The sequence below is a fragment of the Balaenoptera ricei genome, chromosome 5 (genome assembly GCF_028023285.1).
Source record: "Balaenoptera ricei isolate mBalRic1 chromosome 5, mBalRic1.hap2, whole genome shotgun sequence".
NCBI classification, from domain to species: Eukaryota; Metazoa; Chordata; class Mammalia; order Artiodactyla; family Balaenopteridae; genus Balaenoptera; species Balaenoptera ricei.
Genome location: NC_082643.1, coordinates 50764574 through 50779087, shown reverse-complemented (window position 1 = coordinate 50779087; position 14514 = coordinate 50764574). Strand labels below are relative to the sequence as shown.

Genomic DNA, 14514 nt, shown 5'->3' with positions numbered 1-14514 from the left:
CATGCTTTGTGTACACAATGAACATTGATTTCTGCTATCTCTCTAGATATTTACACAGAAACGTGACAATAGTACATACTAGGTTGTACTTTTAAAGGAACTATGAGGAAAATAAAATGATGTATAATTTCTTAAAGATCAAAAATAAGAGTAGTGTGGGTCAATTATACTTTTAGGAGTGAAGGACCATTTATTATTTGGCCACGATTTATCAAGCATCTACCATATGCTTTGCATAGATTACTTCATTTAACCTTTATAACTATCTCCATAAAGTAGTTATTAACCTCTCTGGACTGTAATCTGCAAAATGGGTTTAAGTAATTTCCCAAGTTCACAAAGGAAGTGACAGAAGCAAACTTCAAACCCAGGACTGTCAGATCCCAAAATTAGGTGTTCCTAGACATTACACTACCCAGCCCCTATATTCTAGAAGCAGCCTGAACGTGGGAAAGCAAAGGAAAGAGCTGATTTAGCATCATAAGTGGAGACCAATCATACACCCATAGAAATTTCCCTAGGGAAAACTGATTGACCTCTGTAAGTAGATTCTCAATAATAATAAATGACCCTTGTTTCCACAAGCATACTTGATGTAAATCTCTCTTGTGGTTTTGTTTTTCCAGGAGGTTAATGTTTTTTGTATCTTAAATTGATAACACAGTTAAGCTGCAGACCATCCAAGTGACGGCTAACTTGGGTTAGCAAGTCTCTCTGATTTCTGAATCTTACACCGTACGGACTATACCTGCCCATTCTTTATGAACTGCACATCCACTGTCAAATTGCGTAAGAAATTTCCAAAAGAGTAATCCAGATTCCGGCCATGATAAACGTTGCCTTTGGAGTCCTGAGCCACAATACTGGTGCAGAATCTGGGAAAAGGGAAAAATTCAACATAAGTGAACAAGAAAAAGGAAATGAGTTTTTCACTTCAAAAATAAGTCCTCAAAGTAAAACAGTTTTCTTCCTTATAACAGACACATATGCTATATAATCCCTGTGGATCATAATTCAAGATGAAAAAGACAACTGGACACAACTCAACAGCGTTTGTTCAGTGTTACTAGACCTCTGCCCTCGGCATACAGGACATTGAAAACATACTGAATGCGAATTTCATCCTAAATCTAAATCTGAAACGGACTCATTCTGGGCTCAGTGAGTTCACTGAACTTTGCTTAGTCCTGTGCTTGGCAGTATGTAGTCTATTTAATACACCATTCAAGGCTGGCTCAAGCTCAACTTTCTCTTCTCTGGATTTCTCAGAGCAAGCACCATGGCAGCTAACTATTTTGCTCCACAAATTGTTTCACTTTGTCTCCTTGGAAAAAGGGTGAACTATTTAGGGGCTTGGCACTTTTCCTGTCCCCCCTTAAAGCTCCCTGCAGAGAGCTAATAAGAGAAAAGGATCTTTTAAGAACTCCCAGCCAGAGAGATGTATTTTGAGGAAAAGACGAAGAGGTTTGTTAAGATGTCTAAAGGTCCATATTCTCAGAGAATATATAATGTTATGTAAAAAATATTTGAATACATCATGTCCAATTCTGGGACAGGGGAAAGATATGTATATACACACACACACACACACACACACGCACACACACGAAATATCCTGAAGGATGGGTAGTCATTTCTGAGTAACAGGATTGTGGTTAATTTTCTTTCTACTTTTCTGTACTTACTAATTTTCTATGATTACATATTATCTTTATAATTAAGAGAAAACAAATGTTACCTCCTTTTCTGTTTGTTTAAAAAAGGAAGCTTGGTCAGGTTTTAATTTTTTCCAAGGTCTCTGATTTTCAACGAGTTCACATCAAGAAGCAAACTGATCAAACACTGGAAGTAGCTAAAGCAAAGTCTGTAGACTCTCAAAGGTGATTTTTCAAAACTGGCGAGACAACAATTCTTTCATGTCATGCCCAAATGTTTTGGTGTGAGGTGGCCCACAGGCACAGGGAACAACTAGGGAGCTAGGCTCTGCTTTGGGAGACGTACTGCATTGTGCTGGGGACACGTGCTTTCAGCAGCAACTCTGACCACTCACCATGCACCTGACCTTCAGCAAATTGTCCCCTTTGAGGCTTGGTTTCCACACCACAAAAGGTAATACAATCTCCAGTGCCTCATACCCAGTAGGCTCAATAAAGCGTCGCTAGTCTTACTTAAGCTGATTCAAAAAGCCTTATACCAGAAGTGAGGACAAAACATTTCCTTTGTTAATGCTAGTGGAGTCTGATGGTGCTTTTTCTTGCCAGGCGATTCAGTATATACCTTAATAGCAAATCCAAAAGTTAGAATTTTTTTTACTAGAATTTTTGCTTTAGTTGATTTGAACACAGTGACTCCAACAAAGGAAGAGGAAAATGAAAATGAAAATAAATTGATTTTTTTCATTGACAAAACCACATGTCAGAATAGGAAAAAGATGGGGGTAGGAGATGAGGAATGGCAAAATTAACTTAGGTCAATTGAAAGGCACTTTAATACATCTGTGTCTTATCTGCGTCTTAAAACATTTCCCTGAAGAGGAAGGCAGTCACAGTGCTTCTTAACCTACTCTACCTAGATGTTCTGGGAAGATGCCAGCAGGCAGTAAAGTTTCATTATCCACAGAAAAAAATATTTTTTTAAACATCTTTCGGCAGCGAGAAGCTATAAGTATCTAAAAGATGTTACTAATGAGTCTGGTCTGGTGGCAAAACAGTAAGTCCTGAAGACAGAAACCAAGTCAAATCTCTCTTAATTGCAGGACCTGTTACTGAGCCAACAGACTTGAGGCTCTCCCTTCACTTTGCCTGGGGTCAACCACACACTCCGTATTGCTTTCCCCTGTGTGTGCCACAGCTGATCATGCCCACTCCGGGTACCAAATACTGGCTGCCCCTACTAGCCAGAACAGTGTAGCCTGTGACCCCAGCGCTGGAGGCAACAGGCTCATAAAGAGGAATCATGATCGCTAGCCATGATGAACACGGAAAGTTAAATGCGGGGGGACAAACGAATGCTGGGACAGCCCCTGCATTATAAGGCTGGGCAGTCATTGGGTTAACTAGAGTGGGATTATTCCAAGACCTTCCTGGGAAAGTACATGTTGAGCAGAGTTTCAAAAGTGGGATGCCACCTGGATTGGTGGAGGGAGAAAAGGGGACGTGAAGTAGAGGAACGGTTCAGCGTTGAGGTCAGAGAAGCTGCTTTCCCTTCTCGAAACTCATAATCTGCTGCTCAGCTTCACCCAGAGAAGCAAAGAGGAAGCACTGGAGGTTTTGGGCAGCCCGATCACCACCCTGCTTTCATTACACTGAAAACATGTCTCCTTCCACTCAGATGCGGCAGGAATCTGGGTCAAGTCTCAAGTTAATCCGCGCTAGCGCGGGGCACTCACGCGGTGGACTCGTAGGCCAGGTTAAGGAGGATGCAGTCGGCCAGGTTGAAGTTCAGGGCGTCGCACTGGCCGCGGATCTCGTCGGTGAAGGGCTGGGGCAGGAAGAGCTCCAGCTCCCAGACCGCCTTTCGGATCAATGCGAGGACCCACTTGGGGACATTATCCCTAGAAATGAAGAACCACGAGAGTGTATGATCTGCTCAGAGGTTCGGAAGGGTGCGAGTGTGTGTGTACTGGGGGAGGGGGTACCTGAAGCTCTCATCCTTAGGGGTGAGTTCTAGGTGCCTCGCTTACCCAGAGAGCTCAGTCCAGGTCCAGCCGGCATCACCCAAAACGCAGCGTCCAGATGAGAGAAGAACACTCCGAGAGAGGGAAGTAAGGCGACCGAGAGTGGCCCCCAAAGGGGTGGGCCTGGGGGCCCACGAGGCCTGCTAGGGGTGCGGGGCTGCGTCCCCTACTCGGTAGCTGAGCAGCCAGCCGGGGCGACGGCCCGGGCGACAACCCGCGCGCCACCCTGATCCGGAATGGCTGGTGGACTGGCGTGCCACTGGAGACACCGAACTTTAAAGTCAAACCAGCTGCACGGGATCATCCCCAACCCCGGCGCTGCCTGGGGCACTAGCAAATGCCAGCTCTGGTCCCCGCCACCGCTGCACACGCCAGACGCCCGGGGTGAGCGGCATGGGGTGGAGGGCAAGGCTGTCCGAGAGGGAGGGGAGGGGTCACGAATCTCAGTTTGACGCACATTGCGCAGCAAGCGTCCGGGCTTTGCCGCCCTCCGACCCCCGCCCGCTCCCCCTGTCCTGCGCTCACCCGATGATACGCGCCATAGCGGCGCGCAAGAAGTCGCGGTCGAAGTGCTGCAGCGTTGGCAGCCAGCGCAGCTCGGGGGCCGCGTCCAGGCTCACGTTGAAGAGAGGCGGCGCGGGGGACGAGGCGGCGGCCGACAGCCCGGCCCCGGCCAGCAGCAGCAGAGCCAGCGCCGTGCGCGCACTCAGACCGGCGGCTCTCATAATTCGTGCGGCCACGATCGGACTCTGGCAGCCGCTGCCCGCGCCCTGGGGAAGCGCTGGAGGAAGAGGAGGAGCCTGGGCGGAGCCGGGAGGGCTGGAGGCGGAGCCCGCGCGCCGCTTGGCCCGCCTAGTCACCCGGGACGCGGAACGGTGAGGGGAGCCGCCTCCCCAAGTCCAGCATCCGCGCTTCTCACCCACAGTGCCTGCGTGCCACGCCCCCGCCCCCGGCCAACGGTGCCGCCCTGCTCCGGGTCCCCCGGCGGCGCTAAATGCGGCCGCCAGCTTCTCGTCCCCCACTCTCCGCCCCATCCCACCCACGTGGGCCGAGAGAGCGTAATCGGCGGCCTGGAGGGCGTTTATGAAAATGGTTTTCAGCGGCGAAGAGGGAGGCGGCAGAGTCCTATTGCGATAGGAAGGGCCTTCCCACCCCCGCCTCATTTGCTCTTATTTAAATTCTTCAAAGGTTTATCTGGATTTTATAAGGGGAAGGAGAGCTTTTTCAGTTCAGCAGTCCCACATCTTTTCAGTTTCTTTAAAAAAGCTAAAAAGGTAGCTAACATTTACGTGCAGAGTGTTTTGCCCACTCTGTCTCATTTGACCATCAAAACAAGCCAGAAGATACGTTCTCCTGACTCATCCCTGTTTTCCTGATGAGGAGTGTTACGTAATTTGCCCGAGGTCACAGCGCTGGTGAGCTAGCCTCAAAGCCAGACTGTCAGAATCCAAATTCCACCTTCACAATCGAGCCTCACCTTTTCTCGTTCCCAGTATGGGAGACAGAAGGTGTTAGGCTCAGGAAAATCACCAGACTTAATAAGGCTGGAACATTCTTTAATGGTTAGCACGGTCGTCCGTAGGTAGACTGTGTAGGGGAAACTTGGAAAGTTCGCTTTTTTCAGCCCCCTCCCCCAACTAGAATACACCATCACTACCTCTGATTTTTTTCCCATTCTTTAAATTGAAGTATAGTTGATTTATAATGTGTTAATTTATGCTGTACAGCAAAGTGATTCAGTTATACACGTATATATATGCTGTTTTATATTCCTTTCCATTATGGTTTATCACAGGTTATTGAATATAGTTCCCTGTGCTATACAGTAGGACCTTGTTGTTTATCCATCCTATGTATAATAGTTTTCATCTGCTAACCCCAAACTCCTAATCCATCCTTCCTGCACCCTCCTCCTCCTGGCAACCACAAATCTGTTCTCTAGTTCTGTTTCGTAGATAGGTTCATTTGTGTTATATTTTAGATTCCACTGAGTTTTCCCATTTTTGTGGCTTACATGTCACTGGGCTAAAGTTTTAAGCCTCTGTTCCCATTTCTTCCTGGTCTTTCTGTAAAATTTAAGACCCAGGTGTTAATTTGCTCATTTGCAAAGCCTGAGTAACAGCAGTTGCCTGCTTAAACCATAGGTGCATTGAGAGAATCACCAAGGGAGCAAACAGATTAGTTGGGTTCAAAGAGATGTGCTTGCATTAAAAAAAAAAAAAAAAAAGTGACTTCCTGTCACTTCAAGAGTGATATTAAAAAGATAAAAATTAAAAACAAGTGCAGAATTTTTAAAACAACCATGATAAAATGTATTGAATGAACAAATCTACAGTGTGGTAAAATAGGTGTTAATCACAATTAAGCTTAACTAAATATAATTGCATATAATCTATTCCTCTATTATTAAAAAGTTATACGTATGTTATAGGACAGTTTAAAACAAAGATTAAAGGGAGATCTGGAATTACAAAACTATGAGCCCTCTCCCTTCTGCTGCTTCTATGCTGTGCAGATTTCAGAGATGCTATACACTGATTTCATGGTTTATTTATGGAACTGAATCTATAGTTTAAAAAATACTTCTGTGGAGCGTGCAAGAAGGTAGATGATATATCAGAAACATGGGATATAATGTTTTTATAGCTGGCATCTCATTTTGTTCAGCTTAAAAGTAGTGTGGGGACTTCCCTGGTGGTCCATTGGTTGAGTCTCCGCACTCCCAATGCAGAGGGCCCAGGTTTAATCCCTGATCAGGGAACTACATCCTGCATGCCACAACTAAGGCCCGACGCAGCCAAATAAATAAATAAAATTAAAAAAAAAAAAAGTGGTATGGTAGTTTTAAAATAGATCTACATATTCTTCAGTACGCCTCCCTTCCAATGGTGGAGCCTAATTCCCCTCCTCTTGACTGTGGGTTACATTTAGTGACTTGCTTCTATCATGTAGAATATAGCCAAGGAAGTAATGGTGTCTGACTTCCAAGACTAGGTCACAAAAGACATTTTGGACTCCTTGCACTCTCTCTCGGATTGCTCACCCTGAAGGAAGCCGGCTGTCATGTTCTGAGGGCACTAAAGAAGTCTTATGAAGAGGTCCCTAACTTGAGGAACTGAGACCTTCTACCAAGAGCTGGAGAGGAACTGAGGCTTCCTACTAACAGTCATATGAATAAGCCATTTGGGGAGTGGATTCTCTAGCCCCAGCTAAGCCACCTGAAACTCCTGACCCACAGAAACTGTGAAATGATGTTCATTGCTTTAAGCCGCTAAATTTTGTGGTGTTTTGTTATGCAGCAATAGATAACTAATATAGATCTAGGTAATGCAAGTGGAGTGATACCAAATACCTAGAACCATGGGTGTGGCTTTGGAACTGGGAAGCTAGAAGGAAGATAGTTTGGTGATTTCTTACAAAACTAAACATACTTTTACTGTATGATTTAGCAATCACTCTCTTTGGTATTTACCCAAAGGAGTTGAAAACTCAGGCCCACACAAAAACTTGCACATGGATATTTATAGCAGGATTTTTAAATGGCAAAAAAGTGAAAAAACCTAACTGCTCTTCGGTAGGGTAATGATAAATTGTGGATTTATGGATAAATAATGGAAAACTATTACAACAGTTAAATGATAGAATCTTCATTTATCCAGAATCTAATGTTGAGTTATAGTCAGCAAAAGGATATGTACAATGATACTATATATGTAAAATTTTAAGATACTCAATGATACTTTTATTACACACACACACATACATATACATGCACAAATATAGTAAAAAAAAAAAATAACTAAAGGAATAATAGGCATCAACTGCAAAATAGTAGTTATCCCTGAGAAAGGGAGAAAATGCCTGAGTGGGGCTTCAGTTATACTCTTAACATTCTATTTCTTTAAAACAAACCAAAAAAGGTAAAAATTAATATTGAATAAATCTAGGAGATGGATATGTTTCATTATTTTCTATATGTTTAAAAAATCACAGTTAAAATGGTAAAATGTTTCTAAAATTTTTAAAAAGAGGAAGATTCAAGTATCCTTAAAGTAAGTTGTGAAGTATCATAATTTATTCTTAGTTTTCATGTCATCCTTTTATACTTCCCCTCCTGTAACACTTTCCAGAATTAGGTTCCCACATCATCTTAATTTTCCTTTACCTCTTAGCCAAATTCCCTCTTAAAGCACTCCTGGATCTGATCTTACTATCTAAATAATAGGAATACTAGGCATACCAATATTGGATCTTGCTATAAGAATGGAACTAGAGGTGTTTTATATTTAAAAAAAAAGGGCCATTGGCACTCCTGATTCTCAGGCCTTCAGATTTGGACTGAATTACACCACTGGCTTCCCCAGTTCTCCAGCTTGCAGACAGCTGATTGCAGGATTTCTCGGCCTCTATAATCTCCTGAACCAATTCCTATGATAAATCTCCTCATATACATAGGATATATGAGATATATATATCTCCTATTGGTTCTGTTTCTCTGGAGAACCCTAATACATGCTTAATACGTAGAGAAAAGAAAACCCAATCAGCTATATTCGCACCACACTATTTTCATATTGCATATTATACTTACAAAATTGTAAGTTGTAAGAAGCACCATTATTTTATGTATCTTAAAGAGAAACTTGCTGACATTTAAACTACAACACAATGCTTTCTTATTAGAATTTTAAAATGTGTATGTATTGAAAGAATTCTAAGTCTTTTGTCACAGATATTTAAAAATAAAATACCTGCTCTTGTACATGTTTGAGGAAGCGAAACAAATTGTTTAACATATTGCATAAGCTTCTTTGCATTCAAAATCAGACTCTTGTGAATCTCTGACTTGGCATCCTAGATGCCCGTGTTTTTCCACAGCACACTTGTGTCATTAAGAACCTTGGTGTTGCAGCATTTCTTGAGCTCTCCACTCAAAAGGGGACTTCTGAGGTGTTGGTATTATTGTTTCTTGATCTGGGTGCTGATAACCAGGGATGTATTCAACTTGTGAAAATTCACTGAGCTTAAGTACACTTAACGATACTTGCACTTTTCTTCATGTCTGTATTATACATCAATAAAGAACTGAAAATTTTAGAAAAATGTCCCACTGTTTTTTTTCTGGAATTTTCTTACCAGCTACTGACTCCCCTTCTGCAAGTTTTGATGCTGGTCCTTGCTTGATCTAAGCAAATGTCAACTTAAGATTTTCAGACCAAGTTCATGAATGTGCATGAATGTACAACTATGTCAAGACTGTCATTTGGCTGCAAAAATTTTAAGACACATCCCAATTTCATGAATTAAAGATGTGAAAAGTGTTTGTCTTAAAATCACGTTACACTGATACTTTGCTTTTGAAAATAATGGCATAGTATTTTTCACATTGCTGTAGTGTACATACCTTATTATTATTATTATTTTTTTTGTCATTTCAAAACTGGCTTTAAATACTCATCAGGGCACCATGCAGAGGGACTGGGGTGAGAGCTTGTTACATATGAATGGGGGTTGGGGTGCCTGAGAGAGAAGGGACCCATCCATCAGGGCAGCTGGGGTGCCCCACCCCAAACCTGGGATAAGGCAACAGAGTAGAGGCCCTCTCTGGAGGGTCCCAGGACCAACTGGGAGCCAGCCCTCCCTTTGAGGTAGATCATCAGGGAGGGAACCGAGGAGGAGCTCCCACGGTGGCGGTGACCAGCAGTCACTTCCTCAGTGGTATTGCTGATAGATGGGGTAGCCTGGGGCCGGGGTACCCTCCTTAGGGGGCAGCTGGCTGGGGTCCTCCAGGAATGGGGGCGCAGTGCAGAACTGCTGCGATTGAGGAGGACGCCACCATCCTCGATGAGGGCCAACAGAATGCCTCCCATCATTGCCGAGCCCACCGTGGCCGATGGGCCACTGCAGGCAGCTAGCACAGCCCTGGTCAATGCTCCACTGGTGATGGAGTTCCAGGGATCTTCCTTGCCCCGCAGCCGCACCAGACCGCAGTCGATGGTGGAGAAGAGGCTCCACCGCACCGCGAAGCTACCTCCAATCCGAGGGGCTCGGATCCTCACAGCGTTGACACTCACTGCCTCTCATTCGGTGCCGAATTCCGACAGGGGCATTGCGGAAGCCCTTAATGGCCTGGAAGACTCCACCGCCGATAACACCCGTAGTGAAGCCTCCACCGCAGGCATCCACAACTCACCATGGCCAAGGCTCCCAAGCGTACTCCTCCACGGCGCCCTATACCTTATTTTTTAAATTTTTAAAAAAAATCTTATTTATTTATTTATTTATTTATGGCTGTGTTGGGTCTTCGTTTCTGTGCGAGGGCTTTCTCTAGTTGCGGCGAGTGGGGGCCACTCTTCATCGCGGTGCGCGGGCCTCTCATTATCGCGGCCTCTCTCGTTGCGGAGCACAGGCTCCAGACACGCAGGCTCAGTAATTGTGGCTCACGGGCCCAGTTGCTCCGCGGCATGTGGGATCTTCCCAGACCAGGGCACGAACCCGTGTCCCCTGCATTGGCAGGCAGATTCTCAACCACTGCGCCACCAGGGAAGCCCTATAATTTTTAAAATAACTCTATCAAAGTGCTTCATGGCTGGATATTCCATCCGAAGTTGCTTAACTAGTCCTATATTTTGATATATTTTCTTGCACCCATTTTTGCCGCTATAAATTATGTTGCAGTGGATATTTCCCTACAGTTAACTTGTGGTAGACATTGCTGGTTGCCTACCCCAAATCTATTGAATGCCTCCCTCTCTTCATTGTGAACAGAAGCCCAGTTCTGTCGGGGTTGTTACACTCCATTTAAGCGGAGGGGGTCAACAATCCTGTTTCCTGCTTTCACGGCTTCCACCGTTGGTAGCGTAGCCATATAACCCAATTCTGGCTAATGAGACTTAAGGGAAGGCTGTTGCAGGGATCCTGGAAAAGCTTTTTGCTTTCCTAGTAAAAGGGATACATGTGACAATGCCCCTTCTTGTTGCCTTAAACTTAGAAGAAATGTCTATGAAGGTAAGGTATCATCATCTGCATTGTACAGACGAGAAGACCTGGGCACAGAAATGTTGAGTAACTTGCCTGTGGTCATACAGCTGTCAGTCAGCATTCAGATCTTAGTGTGTGGATCCAACACACAAAGAATGACAAAGCAGAAGAGGAGCCCAAGATCTTGAAGGCATCACTGAGCAGCTGAACCCAGGCCAGCAACTGTCTACCTCCAGACTTACGTGAGACTCCAATTTGGTTAGACTATTTTATTTATTGGCTGCGTCAGGGCTTAGTTGCAGCACCTGGGATCTTCGTTGAGGCATGCGGGATCTTTCATTGCAGCGAGTGGACTCTTCGTTGTGGCACGCCGGCTTCTCTCTAGTTGTGGCCTGCAGGTTTTTCTCTCTCTAGTTGTGGCGTGCGGGTTCCTGGGCACGTGGACTCTGTAGTTTGCAGCACGAGGGCTCTCTAGTCGAGGCGCACGAGCTCAGGAGTTGTGGTGCAAGGGCTTAGCTGCCCCGCGGCATGTGGGAACCTAGTTCCCTGACCAGGGATCGAACCCTCGTCCCCTGCATTGGAAGGCGGATTCTTTACCACTGGACCGCCAGGGAAGCCCCAGACTATTTTTAGATATACTCTGTTACTTGCCGCAGAAACAGACCCAAACACATCTTTTGGGCTGCCATATTTTGAACCATTTTCTTTGATTAGACTCTCAAAGTGGGTTTGAGTCAAATATTATGACTATTTTTAAAGGCTCTTGGTAAACAGCACTAATTATTTTCCCTAAGAATTGTACTAACTCAGCGCTCTCTTAGCACTGGGTATTGCTGACTAGAGTCAGAGGGTGTCAAACTAAGGATGACTAGCACCATCAATAAACCACTGGAAGAAGGAGACTATAACTCCTCTGGAGTATTTTCAAATCAATCCTTGCCTTGCTTTTAAGGTGCATTCCTCTTGTGATTTAAAAAAAAAAAATTCATGAGTCTCAAGATACATTATTCCCCAGCCTCAAATAAGTTATTTTGTTTCTTACACAATAACACAAATAAAAACACAGGTACTGTAAAAGACTGAGAAAGCAAACTAGAAAGAAAAATAACCCTCACATGTGATCTCAATACCGAAGAAAATCACTTTACTATTTGGTGGCTTTCTTCTTGGGCTTTTATTATTCCCCATTTTCTTACAAGTGTAATTGGATTACACTATAAGTATTTTTATATTTTGTTCTTTTATAATAAGCATTTCCTATTGTAAATATTTTAATGGTTGCATAATATTCCATCATGTGGATAAATCACAGCTTATTCAACCATTTCTGGATTGACAAAACAACAAAAGCAGAATCTGCAGAAGGAAGTAAAATTACCACCTCAGGTATGTGCTATATACAAATATATGGTATTTAAATAGTACAGAATTAGCTATGCTCTCAGTTCTTCCTTGCATATCAAAGACTCTGTAATAGGGAAGGAAAAGGTCATTTTCTTATAAAAGAGAAAAGGCTCCACACGTCAGTGCTTTACCTTCCTATTCATATTCAAGATCTTTTTAAAATCTCATAAAATACATTCTAAAAATACGTAAGCAGTAGTCAATTTTTAGTTTCATTTTTATACAATGAAAGGATGCCACTTGACAGAACAGTTTAAAAATGTGTTTATCTAAAATAGTTTGAAGAACAGAATATTCTTTTATTTATTTTTTATTTTTTTATTTTTTTTTTAGAACAGAATATTCTGATTAAACATTCTGGTTAATACTGAGTTGCTATGTAACACTATATAGATTATAAATTTTCAAAGAATTAGGATATGAGATAATGAAAACAAAATTTATATTAATCATAAGCTTTAAAAAATTACACCAACTTTTAAACCCTTTCTTTCATGATTCAGGAATTTATCTCCTGCTGCTGCCCTGTTCATTGTAAGTATCAGCGTGTTAGCAAACAGGCATTTCACCGATGCCCGTAGCCCTGTGCTGTGCCTTTTTCATACAGTCATTTTGTAAGTCTGTTTCCTTCACTGGATTAAAAGTTTCTATATGGCAGGAACATTGTGTTTGCAACACACACAGCTTCTAGCAGAGTGCTTTGCACTCAGTGAGCATTCAATAGGCATTCTGATACTTCAAACTAGTTCCCCCTAAATGGATAAGGGGTAAAACAAGTATTTGTAGCAATGGCAATTGTTGTTTCAAGTAAATTAAGCAAAAAAACAAGAAAAAAAAGACCTTAATAGATATCTAATCTTTGATGAGAAATTTACTGAATGCTTTCTTTGTGGCAAATACCATGCTAAGTGCTTATAAACGTTAGTTGTCAAAATTCTCAAAACAATCAATGAGGTAGGTGGTATTTTATTTATTTATTTATTTTTATTTTTGGCTGCATTGGGTCTTCGTCGCTGTGCCCAGCCTTTCTCTAGTTGTGGCGAACAGGGGCTAGTCTTTGTTGCGGTGCACGGGCTTCTCATTGTGGTGGCTTCTCTTGTTGCAGAGCACGGGCTCTAGGTGTGCAGGCTTCAGTAGTTGTGGCACACAGGCTCAGTAGTTGTGGTTCGCGGGTTCCAGAGCTCAGGCTCAGTAGTTGTGGTGCACGGGCTTAGCTGCTCCGCGGCATGTGGGAACTTCCCGGACCAGGGTTCGAACCCATGTCCCCTGCACTGGCAGGCGGATTCTTAACCACTGAGCCACCAGGGAAGCCCTAGGTGGTATTTTATTTACAGAGAGAAGACAGACAGGTGTTACATCAGGTATTCAAATATTTGCTGAGCACCTACCTACTGGGCACCGAACTAGCATCAAATAGCATAGTAGTCTCTCTGCCTTCTGTGGCGCTTATTTTCTAGTAGAACTTGCTAAGATCACATATATATCAGTATTCTAGATTTAACACATTACTTTATACATATTATGAGTTTGGACAATGTGAATTCATCCCTGAAATGGACCCATTCTCAGTGTTGACAAAAATTTGAGACTATAAAGCTGAAGTTCAAACCCTGGTGACTTCTTCAATGTAAAAGTCACCCTGAAGGTTACTCTGCCTTTGCTGGCAGCATCCTTGTGAGGATCTGACCTCCAAATTTAGAGTAAACAGAAAATATTCTCAAGAGAAGACTTATAAAATAATAAAAGGAACCTACGACGGGATTAAAGAAATAGAAGTTAAGGCTATAGCTTTTAAAGCCAGATACCTAGCTTCCGTATAAACCTCAGTTAAGAGTAGTAGAAGAACAGAAGTCAGAACACAGAATGGGCTGGGCTCTCGGCAGCTAAGTGGGGTGGGAAAGTCTAGGGGAAGGAAGGAAGTTCCAGGCACCATCGCAATTCACACAGCAAAGCTACAGACCCTCGGTGCTAGGCCATTTTGAATTTTATTTACTTCTCTCTGGAGCTAGACACATAAGGAGACACCCAGTTCAAAAATGCAAAGAGAAAAGAGAGGCGTTTCAGGTCTGAAACATTCAAACGTGCATCGGACACTTCCTTTGAAACACTGAAGTTGCTGGGGGTTGACTGAGGGCTCCTCTCACTGGGCCAGTGCAATTTAATCAGTAAACCGCAAGGTCTTCATAACTAATCCCCAGTGGTATGGGGTGTCTTAGGAAAAGTCACAAAGTTTCATTCAAATAAAACGGAAGTTGAACTGAGAAAGTGAACAGAAAATGCTGGAATAGGAGTAAGAAAGGTGGTTTCAGAAGCTGCTGAGTGGGCAGAAAATTGCCTCTTCCTCTAGCTTGAAGCAATTTTCCCAACTACCACACTACCTAAGAAATCTGAGACAATGGGCACCAAACTATTTCCAAACGCAACAACAGCTGACCACGGCTCTCGTGCGGTGA

At 43.3% G+C, this 14514-nt stretch overlaps 1 protein-coding gene and 1 pseudogene across 6 annotated transcripts in view; both read right to left on the bottom strand.

Moving 5' to 3' along the window:
• NAAA (N-acylethanolamine acid amidase) overlaps window positions 1-4453 on the bottom strand; it is a 64701-nt gene extending 60248 nt beyond the window's left edge. For all 6 annotated transcript variants that reach the window (XR_009503297.1, XR_009503299.1, XR_009503298.1 and 3 more), the window contains exons 1-3: window positions 4202-4453; window positions 3389-3553; window positions 749-875 (exon numbers count right to left, since the gene is read on the bottom strand). Coding sequence is in view for 3 of the 6 variants with exons in the window: in XM_059922827.1 (XP_059778810.1) it covers window positions 749-875; window positions 3389-3553; window positions 4202-4401 (492 nt within the window). In the remaining 3 variants the exon portion in view is untranslated. The remainder of the gene's footprint in view (window positions 1-748; window positions 876-3388; window positions 3554-4201) is intronic.
• A 4935-nt stretch (window positions 4454-9388) lies between these two features.
• LOC132366223 (mitochondrial import inner membrane translocase subunit Tim17-B-like) lies at window positions 9389-12204 on the bottom strand (annotated as a pseudogene).
• Window positions 12205-14514: the final 2310 nt, after the last annotated feature.